Source organism: Pipistrellus hanaki (assembly GCF_964339955.1).
Source record: "Pipistrellus hanaki genome assembly, chromosome: 1".
NCBI classification, from domain to species: domain Eukaryota; kingdom Metazoa; phylum Chordata; class Mammalia; order Chiroptera; family Vespertilionidae; genus Pipistrellus; species Pipistrellus hanaki.
This window is the reverse complement of record NC_140503.1, coordinates 118,975,901-119,000,012: the sequence shown is the minus strand read 5'-3', so window position 1 is coordinate 119,000,012 and position 24,112 is coordinate 118,975,901. Positions and strand designations below refer to the sequence as shown.

General features: G+C 37.8%; 1 protein-coding gene across 2 annotated transcripts in view; it reads left to right on the top strand.

Moving 5' to 3' along the window:
- ST8SIA6 (ST8 alpha-N-acetyl-neuraminide alpha-2,8-sialyltransferase 6) overlaps positions 1-21,973 on the top strand; it is a 124,793-nt gene extending 102,820 nt beyond the window's left edge. For both annotated transcript variants that reach the window (XM_084871333.1, XM_084871332.1), the window contains 4 exons: positions 9,956-10,100; positions 14,904-15,016; positions 18,312-18,404; positions 20,519-21,973. In XM_084871333.1, coding sequence (XP_084727459.1) covers positions 9,956-10,100; positions 14,904-15,016; positions 18,312-18,404; positions 20,519-20,984 — 817 coding nt within the window. In that variant the 3' untranslated portion in view covers positions 20,985-21,973. The remainder of the gene's footprint in view (positions 1-9,955; positions 10,101-14,903; positions 15,017-18,311; positions 18,405-20,518) is intronic.
- Positions 21,974-24,112: the final 2,139 nt, after the last annotated feature.

Here is a 24,112-nt window from a genome sequence, read left to right as displayed (position 1 = left end):
TCTGTCTCTAAACCTGTGTTTCTGTGTGATCATGGGAGTGTTAGCATGTCCTGCTGTATATTTCATGAGTCTCTACATCCTGATACTTGGTATGTGACTATCTTTTACCTTCTGTCTTCATCTCTACTTTTTCAGGGTTTCTTTTGGGTTTCTGTTTTATGTGTCTCTTTTCTTTTTATTTTTTGTTTCATGCCATGTTTGTTTATTTTTCCCCTTGGGTTTGTTGGGGTCCCCCCCCCCAGTTATTTTGCTCCTTCTCTTTCATTTCTCCAGTTATTATCTGTAGTTCCCTATAAGAACTAGCAAATAAAATTTATTTTCTGAATTCATTAAATAGTTTCTGTTCTTTTCAAAATTTTAGAACCTTCTGTAGACAATATATTCTATTGTTTTTTGCTTATACAACCTTGTATTGATTTTCTGCCCTTGCAGTTCAGTGACCCTTTATGCCAAAAAGATTCCTCTATGTTGCTGACAGTTCCTTCTCAAACACAGTTAACCGACCTTTAACCACCTTTATTGCTTTACCCTGAAGCATTTTCCCATTTTATACTTCTTTAAATTGTGCTGCCTCAGGTGCAAGACAATATCGGGGACAAAGTCTCTTACTCTTGGACATAGTCCCAGGGTCCAGCTTTTGGTGGATATTGGTAAAATTACACTGGGGGGTGCTGAGGGTTAAGGTGAGACCAAGAGGAGCATCATGTCTTAGAGCCATTGTCTTATCTCCTGGCAGCTTTTGTTTATCCTTTACTCTTGTTATTTTACCTCCTAATGTTGGTAAGCTCCTGCAGGTCAGGGCCCATCTACATGTTATTCATATTTGTATTTAGTAATTTAGAAGTTGAAATCCTCATGACCTTGAACCAGGCCATTACTCAATGGGTGCTCAGTAAATCTGAGCTGAATTGTTCTAGGCTATGGTCTGAGAGCTATATCTTGAAATTATACAAGTTAAATCTAATTCCTCCTAAGTCTGTACAGTATTGAAGGTAGCTGTTGAATCTCCCTCAATCTGTTCTTCACTGGTCTGGGCATTATCAGTGTTCATCTGTCATGGATTTCAATTCCTCTGCCAATGCAGATGTTCCCTCCTGACAGGCCCTGACTTCTTAATATACTTTTCAAGGCAAAGTTTTCATTATAAACCAAATTCACTGGGTGTAGTTTGAGGAACACAGAATAGAATGTCTCCCTCCACACTTCTCCCAGCCACTATTTTAATTGTATTATTTCAGGTCACATTTGAATTTTAGTAAGCCAGTGCACACTGCTGAGTTATATCCAATCATTATAAAGCCTGAATATCTTGCTCACTTCTTAAATGGCCTCTGACCAGGGATGATGTATTTTCAATGTCCCAAACCAAATGATTTTTTTCTCTCCCCCTTCCCCAGGTCCTCTCTGCAGAGCTGCACACACAGGCCTACATGCAAGCACACACACTTACCCAGAGTCTGGCACGCACTGGGGCGTGATGACTGCACAGAGGCTGTCTTCTACACGGGATAGTAACATCTATGGGCCGTAAAAGGCACTCTGAGCCCACAACACTTACTTTTATTTTTAAATGTGCTTCCAGTTGTGAACTAGAGGATTCCAGAAAAAAATCTGTTAGGCAGGAAGATATGGTAGTTCAAACAATAGTATTTTACTCATTTAATCTCCCCCTCAATTCCTTTGTATGGAGCAGTGCACACCATTGTGCTTTGTGGGACATCGACAGAGAATGGGCTCTAGAGCAATGTTTTGAATCTAGGTTTACCATTTACTGTCTTATAATTTATAGGGGAGGAAAAGAATTTTGCCTCTAACATTCTGAGTTCTTAGTTGCTATCCCCTTAATAAAAGATAGATTAACAAGTAAAAAACCAGAATTCATTGATACATAGATCTCATATTATACAGACAAAGGAGGCATCCAGGGAAAGATGAGGAGGTGGCTTAGAATTCAAATGTAAATAACACCCTAATAAGGAAAGGGGAGAGGAGAATGTAGGCATTTTACAGGAGAGCAAATGATTTTTACAGAAGATTAAGGTCTTAGAAGACTAGATGGCAGGTATACTGTTTGTGACAAAGTCTGTCTTGGTGTGGTGTAGACTTCTCATCTCCTCTCATGTGGTCAGAGCCCATCTTCCCTGGATGATGAAACTGCTCAGCAGGGGATTTGTGACAACTGAGCTCCTCAGGCAGATAGGGCGAGTTCAGAGAAAAACTCTTTCTGCACTAGCAGTCTTCTTAGTGCCTACCGCTCAAAATAATGAATATACCAAAGTAGCATATTCTGCTAACCTTAAAATTCATCCTTATAAACCTTTCTATTTTCTTCTTTATTAGATCATAAAAATCATAAAGGCAGGGACCGAGGATTTTATTCACCAATGTATAGACAGCACATCTCACAGTGCTTAACATCTTTTTAGATGCTAAATAAATATGAATTAATGAATAATGTGATATAATACCTTTTATAGGTCTGAGTTCTCAACTCTACCTATTTTGTTGGGTTATTGTGGGGCTTAGATGAGATAATATATGTGTACTTAAACACATAAAGACAATGCACTAAATAAATATTAGATGCTGTTATTATTGTTCAACCGGTGAATTATAAAATCTAGGGAAGGGACAGAATAAAGCAAAAAAAGGGGAAGCAACAACAGGAAAGAGGTAGTTGGTTTATTGCTTGGCCTAAGCACTGTGGTTATAGTGAAGAAAAAGAAATTTGACTGTTTTAGAAATGAGTAAGGTGATAAATAAGTTCCTTGAATGTCTTAAGGGGTTTATATTTTAAAACTCCTTTTCCTATGAACCTTATTAAATCTTAAGTCTTCCCAAAAGATAGCTCCTTAATACTTGGAAAGTACCTATCGCCTCTGCTTCCCAGCTCATTAGAGAGTCCTAAGAGAGTTTGATAAACAGCAGAGGTGTCTGTGAGCTCTGGGCTGGGGCAGTTAGGTTGTTAATAGTCAGAATGTCCGAAAGTGTGTTGCACACTATAAGCTTCATGCAGTCATTAATAGTTCATGGAAATCCAGGAAGCATCCCATTTAGAACTAAGGAAGAATTTTTTTTTTTTTTTTTTTAGGTTCTTATTCCTAAGGAAGAATTTTGACCTGAGACTTTAAATGAATTGAGAAAACAAAACAAAACAAACAAACAAACAAAAAATAGCACCTATGCTGTAAGAGAAAATGGAATTTTCACAGTTTTAACAAAAATCCCTTTCTCAAAAGTAGATTTATTACACCCACTGTGATGCAAAAGATGATTTTTCATATTTGGTTATATCTTTATAAATCAAGGTTAAATATATTAAGCCTGATCCTCCCAGGACCGACCTACTTCTTGAGAGTTACTAAGCACTTTTGAAAGTATGTGAACTGCTTTCAATCTTCGAACACAATGCAATGCAGAGGGTCCCTTTTCTTTCTTGAGGTAGAAAGGAGCACACAGTATTTACTTTTGGAAACTGGATTCTCTCAACATCAGTTTTCTCATCTCTAGAATGGGAATAATAATATTTTCTACCTCTCTGGTTGCTGTGAGAATCAGATGAAGTAATGGGTGTGAAAATGCTCTGGAAAGTGCACAGTGCTTTACAAGTATAAGGTTTGTGCATCCTGATCTGGTTTGATATTTACTGTTGTGGAAAATGAAGCCACATGTTATAGGCAATGTAGGTGTCATGGTCACAGTAACAGTATGTCTTCTAGTGTCTTTTAGCTGCTGCCACAAGGTGCCATAGACTACCAGGTAGCTAATAAACAACAGACATTTATTTCTCACAGTTCTGTAGTCTGGACATGTGAGATCAGGTTTGGTTGGGTTTTGGTGAAAGCCCTCTTCAGGTTATTGATGGCAGCCTTCTCATTGTATTCTCAATGGCCGAGAGCAGAGAAAGGAAGCAAGCCCTCTAGTGACCATTACAAGGGCACTAATCCCATTCATGAGAACTCTGCCTTATGACCTCATCTAATTCTAATCATCTACCAAAGGCCCTATCTCCTAATACCACCACATAGGAACTAGGGTGTCAACCTATGAATTTGGGGAGGACACAAATGTCTAGTCCATGATATTCTGCCCCCAAAATCATTTCCTTCTCACACACAAAAATGTATTCATTCCATTCCAACAACCCCAGAAGTCTTTATATGTAATATTTTTATATAATATATATGATTTTTTTATTGATCTTTGGAAAGAGAGGAAGGGAGAGGGCTAGAGATAGAAAACATCAATGAGAAAGAAACATCATCAGTAGGCTGCCTCCTGCTTGCCCAGGCCCCAGAAGTCTTAATTGTGTTCCAGCATCAACTCCAAAGCCTAACATCCAAAGTCTCATCTAAAGGCCATGTAATTCAGGTGAGGATGAGACTTCAGGAACCATTCATCCTGAGGCAAAGTCCTCTCCAGTGGTCAACCTGTGAAAGCAAACAATGTTTGTGCTTCCAAAATACAATGATTGGACAGACATAGGATAGACATTCCTATACCTAAAAGGAGAAAAGGAAAGAAGGAAGGGTGACAGGTCCCAAGCAAGTCCAAAACGTAGTAAAACAAACTCCATGAGATCTCAGTGCTCAGGTAATCTTTGTTTCCATGCTCTGTCCTGTGGACCCACTATGGTGATGGTCCTGTCCCTGCAGCTCTGCTGGATATCCCCAGTCCATGTTTTTCGTTGGCCCTGCCTTCACGGCTTTGGGCACAGGCCACCTGGCCTGTTGAAAATAGGTCTCCTCTTTGGTCACTGAGGAGGCAGCCTGTTAATTTCTAATCCCCTTTATGGTCATTCTTCCTTTGTCTTGAAGAACAATGCATGTTCTTGTAACCAAATAGCTCTTATAAAAACCAATAAGCCCAACACTTTTCTTTCATTCCCTCCCATCTCATTCCTCTTCAATTCAAATTGTTATGTTCTATGTCTTACAGGTGTGGCTCCATGGTTCACACCCACCTTAATCTCTTTATCAAATTGGCTTCTCCTTTAGTATTCTCTTCTGAGCATACTTTCTCATTTTTGCCATTTGGACAGGGTGAGAACTTACAAATCTTTTAATTCTGCTTTCCTTTTCATTGATAGGTCTGTCTTCAAGTCACTTCTCTCTTCCTGCATTTTAAGCAATCAGGAAGAAGCATGTCACTTCTTCAACATTTTGCTTAGTAAACTCCCCAATCCAGTATCCAATTTCATTGCTCACAACTTCCACTTTCCACAAAACACTAGAATTGTAATACAATTTACCCAAGTTCTTTGCCACTTTATAATAAGAATTGAATTTTCTCTATTGTTCAATAACGTGCTCCTCATTTTCGTGTGGGACCTCACAGAATGGCCTCTGCCACCCATGTATCGGCCAGTGTTTTTTTTCTGCTCAGGACCAGAGGCCTCTTTTCTGTCTGAGCTCTCATCAGAATTGCCTTTACAGTTTGTTTGTTTGTTTGTTTGTTTTTTCATGACAATCTAGACCTTTTCTAGCATGCACATAAAACTTCCAATCTCTACTCACTACCCAGATGCAAAGCCACTTCCACATTTTTAGGTATTTGTTACAGCAACATCCTCACTTCTCTGTACCAATATTCAAGTGGTTAATTAGATAGTTATAGGTATACAGAACGAAATTTACTATAAGGGGTTGGCTCATGTAATTATGGAGGCTAAGTCCTATTATCTACCATCTGCGATCTGGAAACCCAGGAGAGCTGATGCTATAAAGTCCCAGTCTGAGTTTGAACACCCAGGAACTAGAGGGCCAATGGCTCTGGTGTGAGTCTGAAGATCTGAGAATAAGGAGCACAGTGACCAAGGACAGGCGGACATGGATGTCCTAGCTCACATAGAGAACACATTTGCCCTCTTCTGCCTTTTATTCTATTGAGACCCTCAATGGATTGGTGATTCCCATTGCATTGGTGAGAACGATCTTCTTTATTCAGTTTACCAATTCAAATGCTAATCTCTTCCAGAAATATGCTCACAGATGCACCCAGAAATAATGTCTTACCAGCTATCTGGGCATAGACTTGGTCCTATCAAGTTGATATAAAATCAACCATCATATATAGTTAATATTGTGTCCTTTATTTCTTAAAGTCTCCTGCTCTTTTCACACAAAAGGGGGAAAATTGCCACGCCCATTGTTGTGAACATATCTAATCACCAATAATTAAAATCCACTGTTTTGGGGAGTGATAATAAATGGTATAACAGACATAAAATTTCATTTTGTTTCGTGGTTTGTTTGTTTGTTTTTTTTATAAGCAGTTCAACTTTTCACTAACACTGGTTCTTACAGGGATCTCTATCACATGGTGAGCTGGAACGTGACAAAGGGCATACATTTATAATTCTGCCACTGAATATAAACCCTCAAAAAGTCCCATTGGTTAGTGAAACAAAGCAGGCTTCAGAAATAACATTTTGGATAATTCTACTATTTTTTTCTGGGAGGTTATATGAGTGATCAGGTGTTTAACTTTGTTTTTCGATAGTGATTTCTTTTGAAATGCAAGGGAGATGGTTAACTCAAACTCTGACACATCCATGCAATGGAATACTATTATACTTCAGCAATAAAATGGACTACTTACTACACATGCATCAATATACCCGTGTTTCCCTGAAAATAAGACATCCTCCAAAAATAAGACCTAGCGCATGAAAGATAAGACATCCCCTGAAAATAAGACCTAGCACAACTTTGGGAGAAAAAATTAATATAAGACACTGTCTTATTTTCAGGGAAACAGGGTACACTAATTGCAAAAAATTTATTCTGAGAGAAAAAGTCTCCTTTTAAAAGCATGCATATTATATTATTCTGCTTATATAGATTCTAAGATAGACAAAACTAATCTTTGATTTAAAAAATCACAAATATGGTTGCTTTGAGATAGGAGAGGACTGAAGATAAACTGGGAAGGGGTATGAGGGAATTATCTGGGGGTTATATTCTATATCTTGATATAGGTGGTTGGGTAACAGGGGTATATGCATCTCTCAAAATTCACTGAATACACTTATGATTTTATTGTATGTAACCTTTACCCCAAAATGTAAACAAAATAACAGTATACATGCTGAAGTGTTTAGGGGTAAAGTATACTGATACCTGTAATTTACTTTAAATTATAATACCTATGACAATGGATAAATACACAATAAGACAAATACAGTAAAAAGTTAACTGTAGAGAGTAGCTGGTGATTATTCAAGTGCTCATTGTCCAGTTCTTTCAGTTTTCCTGTAGTTTTGAAAATTTTATAATCTATGTTGAAAATATAACTTCAGAATAAAACCTATTAATATTTAAAAACCACAAAGGGTACCCTGGGTAATGTTGTTTTTTGGTAATGTAATATTCTTTTAAGCACTAACTATGATTAGAGAAATTAAATTTCTTGTCAAAGCTAAATAAGAATTTATTCCATTACCTTTTCTCAAAATGAAGCCTAAAAGAGACATTTAAAATTATGAACACATAAGGATTTCTTTTTTTTTCAATTATAGTTTATATTCAATATCATTCTGTATTTGTTTCAGGTGGATAGCATAGTAAGACAATCATATACTTTATAAAGTGATCCCCCAATATCTGAAGTACTCGCCTGGCCTTATACATAGTTATCACAGTACTAGTGACTGTATTTCCCTATTGTGTACTTTTCATTCCTCTGACTATTTGTGACTCCTAATTTGTACTTCTTAATCCTTTCGACTTTGAGTCTGCTTCAATTGCATTTGTTCATTTGTTTTGTTCTTTAGATTGCACTTACATATAAGTGAAATCATAAAACACATAAGGATTTCTGAGCTTGCCATATGGCACATGAATGCTTAAGAAATTATGTTTATAATTAAAAACAACTTAGTATTATGTTTTGACTATACATCATTTCAAGTTTTTTTGTTCTTTTGCTGATCTCCAGGTTCTGAAATACAAAGAAGGATGATAAGCAGGTGATAGGATTCTGTTAAGAAGCATGTACTATTTTAAAAGAACTCATAAAAAGTATTTTTTAAAATCTTCATTTCTGGGCACAAATAATATCACAGGAACTGACTTTTTGTGCCATGAGAATTATTGGAATGTAGGGAGCCTGGATTATAATTCAAAAGGACCATGGCAGATTAAAATGTATTTTTTTCAAAGGGACAAAATTCAGTACGGACATGTACAAAAGTATATCTTTCAGGACAAAAACAAAACAAAACAAAACAAAAAAAACCAACAACAAACAAAACAAAACAAAGAAACAGAAAAAGGGGAATGAATCTAGGGTGTCAGCATTGCCCATAGTCAGCTCTGCCCACTGATTAGTCACTGTCCCCTGCACTATGATTGGATCCAGCTTTCATATTTAGATAATATGGAGAAATAAGTAAAGGCTTAAAAGGAGCAAGATGGTTAAAATTATGAAAAATGATCCTCCAAGGAAAATCTGAGAGAAGAGGAAATTCTATAAGACTCTTTAAGATTGAAAAGGCCCAAGTTTTGCTTGTTTACCATTTGCTTGTTTACCATTTCCAATTACATAAAGTGTTTTCCCGAGGAGATTCTCTGAAAAACTAACAAGGGAAATGGAATTAAGTACTAGTTTGGTTGTTCAAATGGAATAATCTTTTGATTTCAAGGTTGATTAAAGTCTGGGATAATTATCAAGAGATGCTATGGGTTCTACATCCCTGGAGAATTATGTAAAATAAACGTAAGGTAAAGCCTGAGGGTTGGGGCAAACTCAGATGAGCCCTGCAAAGACCTTCCTGGATCTTCTTCTAATGATAATGTTTCACTTCACAGTAAGAGTTTTGAAATATAGCTTGATACTGATTTACAGTTCTTCTGGGTTTTCTATAAGAAATGGCAACTTTAATTTTGCTTCATTTAAAAGTTCACTCTATTGCCCTAGCTGGTTTGGTCCAATGGATAGAGTGTCAGCCTGCGGATCGAAGGGTCCCAGGTTTGATTCTGGTCAAGGGCACATGCCAGGGTTCTGAGCTCGGTCCCCAGTGTGGGGTGTGCAGGAGGCAGCCAATCAATGATTCTTTCTCATCATTGATGTTTCTATCTCTCTCTCCCTCTCCCTTCCTCTCAAAAATTTACTCTATTAATGTATAACATTGTTAACTATAATTAGCAATACTGCATTGTATACTTGAAATTTGCTAAGGGGTATATCTTAAGTGTTCACGCAAAAAAAAAGAAAAAATAATAACTACCCGTGTTTCCCTGAAAATAAGACATCCTCTAGAAATAAGACCTAGCACATGGAAAGATAAAACATCCCCTGAAAATAAGACCTAGCGCAACTTTGGGAGAAAAAATTAATATAAGACTCTGTCTTATTTTTGGGGAAACAGGGTATGTGAGGTGATGGATATATTAATTTGCTTGATTGTGGTGATTATCTCACAATGTATATGCATATCAAAACATAAAGTTGTACACTCTAAATACAATTTGTATTTGTAAGTTATACCAGAGCTTGGGGAAAAAAACCACTGTAATGATTCTTTTCATTGGATTTGTCCAATAATAAATGATTGCATATTGCTTTGGTGACTATTTGTAATTGCACTTAATGTTCTTAATTTAGTTTCTGCACTTTATAATTATTACAAGATAATTATAATGTATTTTGTTATTTTTCTCTTTAATATTAGAACATTATCATTGGGATGAAATTTTTATGTTTAAATCATTGTATTAATGAGTATTTGGCCTTCTTTGCTAGTTTATCCCACCAGTTCACCATCCAGGGACAGTTAGCAGCAACTGAAATAAAAATGTTGTCTTTGTGAATGATTTCTCTTCTTTTGGAAAGTCAAAATGGAAAAAAAACACACACACACAAAAAAAACACTCATTTGCTTTTCCCATGGTAGTTTCTGTTTTTGGTTTCTCCATCTTATTCCATGACTCCCTTTTATTGTTATATTTTTCAGAGCAAAACTCGCTTCCTGTTGTGACGCTGTGCAAAACTTCATTGTTTCTCAAAATAACACTCCAATCGGGACTAACTTAAGTCACGACGCAGAAAGCAAAAAAATAATCATAATTACAAAGAACGTTTTTGATATGTTTCCAGTGGTGAGTAAAGATTTGTTGTGGTGTCATCATTCCAGGTGAATTTTCTCTCACTTCAAGTTATAATTCATGATAATGAAGGAGCTAATTAATTAAAGTACCGTACTCTGTTGTATAAGATATGAATAGTAGTCCACTTTAAAAGGCAGTTTTGAATGCATGCTGGCTCTGCAGGGGGTGGAATTTATATCTTAAAAGATAAACGTTCCCACTTCATGAGTCTTCATGACTCATCCTCAAAAGAGATGAGATGCTTGGGCTCTCTGCATGGCAATTGCTGGGGCTTGAGAAGATGACCAGTTCTCGCCTGGAACAGGATTCTTCCAATTGTCAGTTTGGGTGGCTGAGTCAACTCCTTTACAAAGAACTATGGACTTACGCCGTTAACCTTTGGGAAGCAAATATGTAAGAATTATTGGTCATCTAATTGGTCATATAACCCCATAGATGGGTGTTTGCCTTGTGTGTTTACTGCTGGATCCCAAGCTTCTAGAACACTCCCTAGTACATATGCACCCATCACATATTTGTTAAATTAACTGGTGAGTAATGATACAATATCATTACAAGAAGAAATTAGTTCCTTAATATAAATCCAAAGTTGGGGGGGATTTTTGTCAGGAAGGCCAGCCCATGGCTTAAAAACATACACTCTCTGGAATCTTTTGCAATTGATTTTATTAAAAGCAATTAGGGCAAGTCAATATGATCTAAATGGGATCACTTAATATGTGCCTTTTACCAACTATAGACTATTAGAGCCTTTCTTACAGCTAATTTATTGTTTGTCATGTAAGTTGAATTTATTACAATTCAAAAAAATAATTTTCTGGGAATAAATGAAAATAAACAGAAAACAGTAGGAAAAAATGTTACACATTTTCTGGAAGAAAAGGAAGGCAAAAAATAACTCATAAGATATTCTATAACACCCTCAGGAAACATTGAAATACCAACAATTGGAAAGATAGTAACTAAAGTATATTTATATTCCCTATCTTTGAAAGCTGGGCAGAGTTCTCCAAGGAGCAATCCTATCACCCATGCAATTTTTGCTAGTGTCTGTCTGTCTGTCTGTCTGTCTGTTTGTTTGTTTTGTTGTTGTTGCTTTGTGCCTGAGACTGACCAGAACAGAGGCACGGGAGGTATTTCTTGCTTCTAATTGGCACCACAAAACTTGACAGAGGCTGGATAATTCAGTTTGCAATTAGCAACATTCACTTGTCAAATTCATAATTGATTTTTTTAAATTGGGAGGAGAAATTTCTAAAGTCAATTCAGTAACAGTTGCAAAGCTAGGTAACAGGATTTTGTTGTCGTTGTTGAAACATCTGGGTTCCATGGCTGTGGCTCCTGGGGAAGCTGACCGCTCTCCCGCCTTGCTTCCTGCCGGTCTTCCCGCTCAGTTCTGCTCTATTGCACTCAGCTCAGAGCTGCTGGGAACACCGACATCTCAGTAGTTGCTTTTGATTAAAAGCGGTGAGGTTGCTTTCTCCAAAAACTTTGCTAAGTAACTTGCAAAAGAAAACAACAAAGTTGCTTTCCAACCAGAGTGAGCAATGTGCAGACGCTGGAGTTGGGCCAATTTGCATTTCTTGGGAGGTGTAAGTTAGGGAATGTTGATGTTTGTAATTTATTTTAACTCTTCCTGAACTCTGAGGTACAAAAGCATATGGACGTTTTCCCCCAGTTGACCAAAAAGTCGGAGAAAAACACATGTCATTTTGACTGCTTAATTGGAGATACGCTTCCCTCAGTAACCTCTTCTATTGTGGCATAAAGAGCATATTTGCGTTCTACTCTGCCTATAAAAATCAGAATTTATTGTGATACTGGTTAGTAAACAGTCTTAAAATATTTTGAGCTAGAAGTTTAGTGACTTAAAATTCCTTGAGATATTTGGGAGCCAGGCATCTGCTAGGCACTGGGGACATAAAGAGAAAAAAGGCACGCATGTCAGTGTTTTAGGCACTGAATGTGAGGAGCTGTGCAATGTGTATGGGTTAAGAGATGCACCCTGACACAGATTGCCTGGGTTTGAATCCCAGCTCTGCCACTTTCTAGCTTTAACTCATGCCTCCAGCCTCCCAGCGGTAAATTGCTTGTACTGCTGTGTGGGTTAAATGCCTCAACATGCGATGCACTTGGTTGCCCTTGCATAATAAGCACCTTATGATTTTTAACTTTTTAAAAAATATATTTTATCGATTTTTTACAGTGAGGAAGAGAGAGGGATAGAGAGTTAGAAACATCGATGAGAGAGAATCATCGATCAGCTGCCTCTTGCACACCCTCTACTGGGGATGTGCCCGCAACCAAGATACATGCCCTTGACCGGAATCGAACCCAGGACCTTTCAGTCCACAGCCAACGCTCTATCCATTGAGCCAAACCGGTGTCAGCTGATTTTTAACTTTTAAAGACAATCGAAGAAGTGCTGAAATAGAGCTCTCTTTGCTTGTGAGGCATCTCCCAGGTGCACAGACAGTTGTCACAGTTGTTGTGGGGTCGAACCCTGGGTTCAAAATAAGACCACCGGAGGCTGATGATTTATTTAAAAAAGCAGGCAAGGGTTTATTGAAATATCTGGCCAGGGCAACCACAAGAGCACCACACGCAGGCAGACTCCAAACGACTGCCCCGCTTTAGGGGCAGGTAGTTACTGGTATTTTTAAAGGTTCTGAGAAGGAAAACCCCTATTCTGCAATAAATTGTTGTTTGGAATTTTCTGCTGTTCTTTCTAGATAAAATGTTCCGTTCTAGTTTGCTTTAGCCCATTTGAAGATGATGAAGATAAACTTAGCTGTCTGACCTTGTAGGCCAGAGACCAGATATGCCCACAATCTCAATACCATGCCAGGTGCACTTTCTCAGTTGGATAAAACAGCATTGTTTTTCAAGGCCAGCATCGAGATAACCACTAAGTGCACATAGGGCTGGCTCTTTAATGAAAAAGAAAGTTCTGCCTGTAACCTTGCCCAGAACTTGAACTCATCCTCCCTAAGCCCATTGCACGATGAACAATGCAAGTCTCTTCAAATTCTCCCCCTGCACCATCCGACCGCTCGGGAACTCTGCAACAGTTCAAACCACTGGAATTTTCCTTTGTTCTAAATTCTGAATCCTAAAGACTATATTCTAAAAACTGGGGTCAGCCCGCAGGGTCGTTCCCAGTCACATCCTGCTGGACATTGGAATGTGGCCCTATCTTGCAGAAGCAGAACTCAGTGGTTAATCTCCAAAGGTTATGGTCCCAGGCACAGGAAAATTGCCTTAGCAGGGTTTAAAAATTCAAACAGCAGTCTTTACATGAGTTGTATATTCTTAATTTCTTATTTCAACAGTGACTCAGGGTCTGCCGTGCTGCCCAGACCACGCTGGCCCCGGGCTGTTGCTAGTTGTGCTGGTAAACTGGCGTTGGGGAGTGGGTGCCCTGACTTGTAGCATTTGCTGATTTTACTAGTAGTGATGTAAACTCCCCCACCGCTGCCGATTTTAACCTACCGGTGGTTTAACAATCCCCTCACAAAACTCCTGAATAGTTACCAGTTGGCTCTCACAAGCTCCTCACAAGTGGGCTTCAGTTCAATGCAAAGGGGTGGGGGTGGGGGGGCACTGCACCAGGTGGGACACTGGGCCAGCAAGCACTTATTTAAAAGTTGTTGCACACATTGCACTGTGTTCGGTCTGCAATGCCAGCTGAGGAACAATGAAATGTAACTGAGGACTCACACTCAAATTCTAAAGAAACAAAGGAAGTGAATCAAGACCTTGTCACTGGAGAGTATGAACTGGCACCCTCGCTGCTGGTCAGGGTCACACCATTCCTTCAGGGAAAGTGACCAGCAGAGTGTCGTGTTGAAATGAAAGGTTATGCTTCTGACTGGGGAGCATTTGGTGAAAGTGGGAGTCTTCTGAGGTAGGCAAGTTCGGTCCTTTGGAAAAATTTTAAAAGACTCAGGCCTGGGAAACTAATTTGAACTGTGTGAGTGCAGGGTGAGTAGGCCTCCCTGAAATGCCGTGCTGGGCACTTGCGGAGATGGCAGGCAGAAATCTCCCATCGTCGCTGAGCCCGAAGGCCTAATTATTTAAGAAGCAGAGGAAATGTTGCTAAATTAGCTATTCATTTTCCCCAGCATAAAGGATTTTACACTACTTTCCAACTGCTTTTTTCTGTTTTTTTTTTTTGTTTTTTGTTTTTTTTTTTTGCTGAAAATGTTCCTGTTGGTAAGGCACAGTGTGGGATTTTGCTATTCTCGTTTTAATTATGTGATGTATGCCCTAACTGGTTTAGCTCAGTGGATAGAGCATCGGCCTGCAGACTCAAGGGTCCCAGGTTCGATTCCGGTCAAGGGCATGTACCTTGGTTGCGGGCATATCCCAGTAGGAGGTGTGCAAGAGGCAGCTGATCAATGTTTCTCTCTCATCAATGTTTCTAACTCTCTCCCCCTCTCCCTTCCTCTCTGTAAAAAAAAAATCAATAAAATATATTTAATTATGTGATGTAAACTGCATTATATTTTTATATACAAATACGTAGTGTATTATTACATTACATTGTATGTGATATGCTGTATATTTCTTTGCAGAAAAATAACAGGTTTAGGAGATTTTTTTATTATAAGTCTTAAATTGATCAACATGTGCTGGCAGTTACTACTTCTCTTTTTCTTGTTCTTCTTTACTTAGTATGCATAAAAATTAAGCTACTTGAATTAAGCTGAAAATGTCTATGGTTCTAAAAGAAAAGCTGTTTCATGGTAGTTTTCACTTTTTTTTTTTTTCACTTTTTTTTTTTTCTTCTAGTCACAGCCTTTTGTGGAGCGCCCTTACAATCAGTGTGCAGTGGTTGGAAACGGGGGGATTCTGAATAATTCTCTCTGCGGAGCTGAAATAGATAAATCTGACTTCGTTTTTAGGTAAGACATCTTCAGCTGGGTTTTTTTGAACCAAAGATCAGTTGGAAATTTTACAGGGTTTGTGTAAAGATAATCTGTAAATTTTGAGCTGTGTTGTCTACAAATTATTCTTATTATTAATTATTATTTCTTTTAAGAAGTTTTTTCTTTAAAAATGTTTGTTTGTTAACCCTCCCCTGGGATATTTTTCCCCCATTGGTTTTTAGGAAGGATAGAGGGGAAGTGGGGAGGGAGGGAGTGAGAGAGAGAGAGAAAGATTGATGTGAAAAACACACATCAATTGGTTGCCTCCCACACACACCCAGACCTGGGCCAGGGATCAAACCTACAATCCAGGTACATGCCCTTGACCAGGAAGCAAATCTGTGACCCTTTGGTCTGGGGGTGGACACCAACCCCTGAGAATAACCACTCAGGGCCTAGACTACAAATTGTTTTGATAGGCTTTCCCGCAGTGCTAAATGGATCATTAGTTCTTCTGAACATGGATACCAGAAGGATACAAATGCTCTGTGATCCTTTACTTTTCAGAAGCTCTGGGCGAAATCCCGGTGAAAGGGGGTCTGCACGGCAGGACTTGTCAGAGCCTTCTGTGCCTTAAGGGCTTCATGGCTCCGTGAGAGGCCAGGCCGCCATGGAACAGCATTTCCCAGCTTCACCTGACCTTGAAACCCTTTTTGTGTGTTTTTGTTTTTGTTTTTGTTTTTTAAAGAGCATTTCAAGGAAGTTTTGTTCCCAGATAATACTTGAGAAAATGCTGAAATGGGCAATGTTCATACGACCAAGACACATTCTTGTTTATTTAGTTTTCTGACTTGAAATTTAAAAAATTTGTGCAGCTTTTTTATTATGCTCTTTAAAATCTTTATATCTTAGTACCAGCTAGCTTGCAAAAGTAGAAACAAAAGTGGTTTCCATGAGTGCCTGTATTCATAAACCATGTTACAGGATATCTCTGTTTCAGAATATGAAGGAAAGGTGATTTATTCCTTTCTGTTGAAATGCACTTTTTTTTTCTGTTGAAATGCATCTTTTAAAAATATTCACATACCTTTATTGATCTTTAGAAATAAAGGAAGGGAGAGAGAAAGAGAAACACCGATGTGAGAGCAAAACATCGATTGGTTGCCTCCTGCACCAGGAATCGAACCAGCAATGTTTTGGTGCATGGGAAGATGCTCTGTCCATGGATAACAGTTTGGTGAAGGCCAAGGGAGGGAGAGGTGGGGGTGGGCAGAGGTGGGCAAAGGGTGGGGAAAAGGGTGACACCTACAATTATGGACACATTAAATTTTTAATTAAATAAATAGAAATAAAATCATTGCATTGTACACTTAAAAAACAGTAAATTGGAATCTGGTTTCCTCTTTCAGGAAAACTAATTTAAACATCAGAGGAGACACTTTGATCCTTATCAATTCAATGTTGCCTTATTTTAGCAAATAAAAAAAAAGTGATCCATAGTTTCTCCCTCATTTTAATCTCATTTAAAATTTTTATGCTGAAGTTCATGACAGAAAAACAGACCCAGCAGTTCAACAGTTAAAGGGTGTGTTCCTCATAAAGAATGTTCAAATAGCCAGTATCTGAATGATTAGCCATTTGGTTGAAGTACTCAGTACTAAAAAAAGCCATCATGAAGATAAATAATTCTTATAAAAGACTTTTTAAAAACTTAAAATTCCCAAAACATCTGTGGTATCATTCCTAAACATCCATTTGACTTTATGCAAATATAGAAAATACTAGTCTAGTTTTAAGTTTCTAAAATCTCAACAGTTACTAATTTATAACTTTAAAATAAATGCTTGTATTTCTAGAGTCTATATTTGCTGATGCCAGGCATTTTTCTGCATATAGAGTTCCCTTTGAAGTTCAAAGGCAAAAGGCAAAATAAGAGCTAGACTTGATTGGTGTCATTAAAATTTACTTAATTTTAAAGTTTGCACTTATTTTGGATATACATTTTATAAAACAATATGGAAAGTGCTTACTATTACTTTATTTTCATTTTAAAAGATTGGGAGCTACAAGTTAAGAATATAAGGAACAAAGATAGGGGATGAGTGGATTTCCCATACTTATATATATATATATATATCCAAACCCAGTATTTCCTCTAGAAATCTCCTTTGATACTATTGTATGTGAAAATTACCTTTTATTCTTCAACAGAATATGAGACTGCCCTAGAAAGTAGATTTGTTACAGGAAGCCCCACTAATGGGGTCATTTCTGATCTATTATCTATGATTAGTATTATTCCAAAGTGCTATATTTGATTGTTTTCAGATAAATCTTTTTATCAAGGTGGGAAGTGCTTGTTTCATTTGTTTGTATGCTTAATAGAGCATGTAATAGAATTTTCAACTTCATTCATTCCTCAGAACACATAAACTTTCAGTAGCCTTCCTTAAGGAAATACCCAGAGATGCTCCCTTTGTATAGTTTTAAAGAATTGGTCTACTTGAAATTCTGTAAATGATACTTAGGGAGTCATAACTAATTTCCCCTTTTTTGTGTGTGACAGGAATAGAATTACTCAAAATTACAATTTGTAATTTGTTTTTCAATTTGAAAAATTAGTACTCAGGATAGTATTAAACATCATTATAATAATATTAGGGTTTTATTTATTAACAGTATAATTTGGTGGGAAAACTATCCATATGGAAATCAGGAAATTTTAATTTTTTTTCAATGTAATCTTTGTTGTGGCAGATTCTATCACCTTTATCACAATGCCTCAATATTTTAAAATCTGTAAATTGGTGATTATACCACTGTGAGAATATAATCAACATAAATAATAATTTTAGTCAGAAGAGTGTGAACTCTTCAAAAGCTAGGCAAGGTTTAATTGTCAGTTCTAGCATTGTTACTTATAACGGTCTTAATCAATGTTGAAGTCATTTATCAAATTTGTATATTATATGCAATGCTGAATCAACAAAGAGTTCAATACTTATTAATTAGTTTTAAATGCAAATTGGGTGAATTCTGAGGAACTCTTAACATCAGTGTTTTTCTAAAAAAAAAAAGTGGTAATGGGCAGGGAGGTGGAGAATGTGTAGGATGGATAAATGGTGATAGACGGAGACTTGACTTGGGGTGGTGAACATACACAAAAAATGTACAGATTATATGTTGTGGAATTGTGCACCTGAAACCTGTGTAATTTTATGAATCAGTTACCCCAATAAATTCATAAATTCAAAAAAATGACATCACATATGTATGAATGTATTTTATTTTTTCAAGTTGTATTTTGAAAATAATTTCTTCAAAATTTCAGGTGTAACCTTCCCCCAACAACAGGAAATGTTAGTAAAGATGTTGGCAGTAAAACCAACCTTGTGACCATAAATCCCAGTATCATAAGACTGAGGTAAGTATCTCCAACTTATACAACAGTTCAAGAACATTTGTTCATTGTTTAGCATGTTTCTTAATTTGAGCACCAATCTTTTTTTTTTGTTGTTAAAATATATTTTATTGATTTTTTACAGAGAGGAAGGGAGAGGGATAGAGAGTTAGAAACATTGATGAGAGAGAAACATCAATCAGATGCCTCCTGCACACCTCCTACTGGGAATGTGCCGGCAACCAAGGTACATGCCCCTGACTGGAATCGAACCTGGGACTTTTTAGTCCGCAGGCCGATGCTCTATCCACTGGGCCAAACCGGTTAGGGCTGAGCACCAATCTTATTGCTGAGACTGACTTGCAATACAGCTGGCATGACTTTTGGGGGAAATATATACATTTGTAATTTTTGGATTTCTATCAAGGTTGTGGCTCATAAGAAGTCATCATCAGTTGTACTTCTAATGTGATAAGCTGAATGTTGCTCATCAAATGAAAACCTTGTTTCTTCATCATTTTTTATAGAAGCGATGTTTTTTTAGTTTTCTTTCAGAATTTTAGTGTTACTCTTTTATCTTGATAGTACTTCATTGATAAAAATAATCTATCTGGAAACTTGAGATAGCAAGCCTTAAGAGGACCTGGCTCAATTTGATTTTCACTTTGGTTAGTATAATACTAAAGAATTATCCCCATGATTCATTTTCCACATGTAATTACCATAAAATGGTTGGTTAATAAAAATTCCATGTAGTAATTTTGCTGTATTATTTAAACCCAAAGGGACTAATAATAATTATTACCATACTAGAATACACCCCTTAAATAGTTCTGGTATCTGTTAAGAGAATATAAGATATTATAGGCCCAGTGCACGAAACTCATGCACTGGAGGAGGGGGACCTGCACCCTCTCCCATTCTGGAATTCCTTGCTCCTTACTGCCTGCCTGCTCGCTGCTCCTTAATTACTGATCCTTAGTGCTGCACAGAGGCAGAAGGGGCAACCACTATCGCTGCTGCATTCGCTAGCCATGAGCCTGGCTTCTGGCTGAGCAGTGCTCCCCTGTGGGAGCTCACTGACCACAAGGGGGGCAACTTCTACGTTGAGCAGCTGCCCCCTGGTGGTCAATTTGCATTATAGCGGCTGGTCGTTCCAGTTGTTCTGCCATAACTGTCGCTTAGGCTTTTATTATATAGACTGTATCTGAAAGGGTTAAAGAGAATGAGATGGAGCAGAGGAAACGTATTGTGCTCAGCAGATATCTTGCAGAAAGCTTGCAGCCTGAACACTGCACAGCCCAGATAACCACTAAACATCTGGCAATGGGAGGAACAAAGGACTGGATGGACCCTTACGTCAGCAGAACTGTTTGCAGCCAGCAGAAGTTAATAAAAACTTGCCTCTCCCTTCAGTCTCTGCTGATTCTGACTCAGCCCACCTGCACCCAGGTTCCTGAAATAAAAGTTCTTTGGATACATTATGGCCTCAGGTCACCGGTGCATGATCCAGGCCACTCCAAACCTTTCAGTATCTTTCTCCCAAAGGCTTACTTTCAAAATACACAACATTGTGTAATTATGTAAATTGAACATGTAAAGCTATCACAGTTAGAGTGGAGGGAATTTTAAAAATGTGTGTATTTATATTGTTTTTAGGTTTTCTAAAGGAAACTTTTCTTTTAATCACATGTTCAAAAAATACACAAATCACAAGATTACAGCTTGATGAATTTTTTAAAATGTGTAGATATTTTAAGAAAGTCCTACTTTTGAGAAAACATTTCATCATTATAGACATGGAAAGTGTTTCAGCATCAAAAAGCAACCTTAGATTACTGAGATAGAAGATTAGAGAATATAAGAAATGTGTGTCCAGTTAAGGGTATGGCCCAGTAAGAAAGTAGGAATTAAATCCTAGAAATACCAAGAAAAGAAATGAAGGCCTAGCTCTTTATATTTACAAAAGACTTACTGTGAGTTTTTTCCAAGTCTATGGCTTGTCTTTTTATATACAGTGATATGCATGGTTCCTTTTTTTTTTGGCTAGAGGTAAATTTAGCCTGTGTTACCAAAACCACTACTTTGATGATGATGATTAATATTATTATTGTTACTGTCATTATTAAATCTGGCAGATATGAGAACTTAGAGAAGAAGGCAGTATTTTTAGCGGACCTTGAAGCCTATGGAGATGCGTTTCTTCTACTGCCAGCGTTTTCCTTCAGGGCCAACATCCTTCCCTCTTTTAAAGTGTACAAAGCCCTGGAAGAATCTAAGGCAAGACAGAAGGTTATGTTTTTCCATCCCAAGTACCTGAGGAACCTCGCCCTCTTCTGGAGAACTAAAGGCGTGGTAGAGTACCGCCTGTCCTCTGGCTTGATGATCACAAGTGTGGCCATTGAGCTGTGTGAGAACGTGAAACTGTATGGATTTTGGCCCTTCTCCAAAACTGTGCAGGACACACCCGTCAGCCACCACTACTATGACAACCGTTTACCTAAACGTGGTTTCCACGAGATGCCCAAGGAATACAGCCAAATTCTCCAACTTCACATGAAAGGAATCCTCAAATTACAATTTAGCAAGTGTGAAATAGCCTAACCAAAGCGACTTAAAATGGGAGTTTTCATGTAATGCTATAGGTGGGTCACAATATTCGAGAACACAAAAACGGGTGATTGTGTAATAGGAGGAGCCGCAATGCTTAGTTTGATCAAAGCTCCCCACAAATTGTGCAACTTCAGCCACTCATTCAGCTCTTCTGATCTTCCGTTTCCCTGACTGGACAGTGGGGACCAGGCTATCTAACTCATATTAGGAAAATGAGAAAATCTATGAAAACTCTTGGCAAGCTATTTGCCTGAGTTAGGTACTCAAAGTCTGTTTCCTTTTGATAGTTACAACATTTCTGCCCTCACCAGACTGATAATGAAAGGTGTGCTGTTTGGAGAAACCCTTTCTGGAGAGAACACTCAGTACTCACTGAGGTTGTTTCTCTGCTGGCCTCTCTCTTACCAAAACTATCCTTCTCTTCTTTCCTCGTGTCTTAAAGAGTGCATTTAAGAACATTATGTACTAAAACAAGAAACCCTTGACTATTCAGGAATGAAATCCTTCTCTTTGTATGCTAATGTGCCTGTTTCTGATTACATTCACTGTGCCACTCGCTGTGATGACTGGTATTGGTTGGAAATTTGGGGCCAATTCTTTTTCTACATTTTAAAATCATTTTTCAGTTTGACTTCTTCACTCTTAAGTCTTTTCCTTTCTCACTCACAGGATCTACTTCAAGGATAGGAATGGTTACAATGTCCAGTTTTTCTTACTTATCTGTGTCCTCACTTATTTAATTAATTAAAAAAAAAAAACCATTGAGCCCTAACCGGCTTGGCCCAGTGGATAGAGCGTTGGCCTGTGGACTCAAGGGTCCCAGGTTCAATTACTGTCACGGGCATGTTCCTTGGTTGCGGGCACATCCCCAGTAGGGAGTGTGCAGGAGGCAGCTGATTAATTTTTCTCTCTCATCAATGTTTCTAACTCTATATCCTTCTCCCTCTCTGTAAAAAAAAAAAAAAAATCAATAAAATCTATTTTTAAAAAATCATTGAATAGCTACTTCATGCCAACCTGTAACAAGCACTGTGAGAGGGAAACGGAGGTCCTGCCGGAGGAAGCGGACATGCATGGCATCGCTATGATCGGGTGTGACAAATGTCACTATAATAGCCCTGAATAAAGAATTGTGAGGAACAGAGGCAGGAATAATGAAATCTACTTTGTAGAATCTATTTCAGAGAAGAAGTGATTTTTGAATCAAACCTAGAAGAGTAAGGTTTTAGAAAATGAAGATAATTCTGGGTAGAGGGAATAGGATAGAGGAAAAAACTGTCCCCTTGATTCTGATTCATCAAAACTAGCACATTTGAAGGTAGGTTGTGTTCTTTGCTCCATGAGGGTAGGATACAAACTGTGGTGAACTCCCTTGGGCCCACACCTGTGACATGGGAATGAGGCCAGCCTGACAGATTTTACAGGAAAGCTGTCATGATTAAAACATGAAAACTTAATTCTCATAAGGAAAGGGGTGTGCTCACATGAGAAATAAGACTAATCACTTAAACATCAGTCTAAAATGAAGCTTGCGTAGATATGGAATATTAGCATTTTCACACCATTTCCTCCCATTATGATGATACCTGGAGGTTGCAGGGCTGGGTGAAAAAGGTGAAAGGATTAAGAAGAAAAAGAAAAAAAAAAAAAAAACATATATATCAATCCCTGTATCTACTGAACAAGTTATTTAACTTAAATAATTGTGTCACAGGATAGTGAGAATCTAAGAAAATTCTAGGGCAGAAGGGTTAGGGAAACTCAGATAAGAAAATTAAACAAGACCAAACAATTTAGAAAGCTTTCAGCCAAGTTGTAGCAAAACCTTATCTTGAGAACAAATGGCTAATACCTCTTCTCGCTAACCAAAGAATTCAGTAAAGAAGGGAGAGTATTAATGCCCCCTTTCCTTAACCAGAGGATACTTGGTGTAAATCACCCTGGAACTGCTAAGGCAGGAGGAGGGAAGGGGGAGGAAGAAGGGAGAAATTTATCTCGCCCACTAAACAAAGAAGTCAGCTGTTTGGAAAGGAGAAAAGAGGAGGGAGTTTTCATCTCCCTGTTTAAACAGAGAAGCCAACAGTCTTGGGGCTTGTTAAAGACAAAATTACCAGATGCTTCTCATAAATTCTGAGAAAGCCATAGCAAAGTAAAAGGGAGATGTTAAGAGTTCATCTGAACTAGAAATCCAGCAGAGGAATTTAAAAACCTGTAGACAGAAAAATATAAAAAGCCAAACCTCCGCCAGGCTCATTTCTCAGACTAGCTGGGAAGCCCTTCTGTGTTTCATAAGCCAAACATATAGATTTGCTTGCCTTGCTTCTTTAATAAATTTACTTGCTTTACTTCTTTAATAATTGGTTTTACTACAATGAAATCGTCGTCCCAGGTCACTCATTTGAATCCCTTCCTCCAAGACTGGCAAAAGCGGAGGAGACGGCCTCTCCCTTCAACTCGTGCGGCCTCCAACCCCTTTGCTGGCGCCTGTGACAGTTACAGGCATGTTTTCCTGCTCGGCTTCCTACCACCTCCAGGTGAGCGGAAGTAGGAGTGGAGTAGACTGGGCAGCATGTTGAATTCATTACAATTCTAACACTAAATTCTTACCTTAGCCAGATTGTGGATTTACTAAATGTTGGCTTATAAGAACACTTTGCTGTAAATTGCTTATTTTGATAAAGTACATCTTTAATTTTATTATGATGCTCGTCTCAGGTCACATTTCCATTTGTTCTTCCTAGCAAATGATATCCATTATGGCCATAAATTAATTAAAAGTTCATATGTAAGTATTTAAAAAAAACTTTTCTTTTCTTTTTTATTTAAAGACTAATTCATTTATCTTCCTTCTCATGGTGATGAATAAGTGGCTGATTTTTTACTGCTTCTAATGCATTTAATTAGCTTTTAAAAATATGCTAGCAACATTGGTAATGTCTGTATCATGTTACTAGCAATGGATTGTTAAAAATAGATCAGAGCATTCTGATACTTTAAAGTTAGTGAAATGTTTTCTGATGAGTAAGGACTTAAATTTTTCTCTTTGATGGTATTGGAAATAGATAATTGATGAGTAAAAGTAATAGAATATACTGAAATAAATAATTAAATATATAACA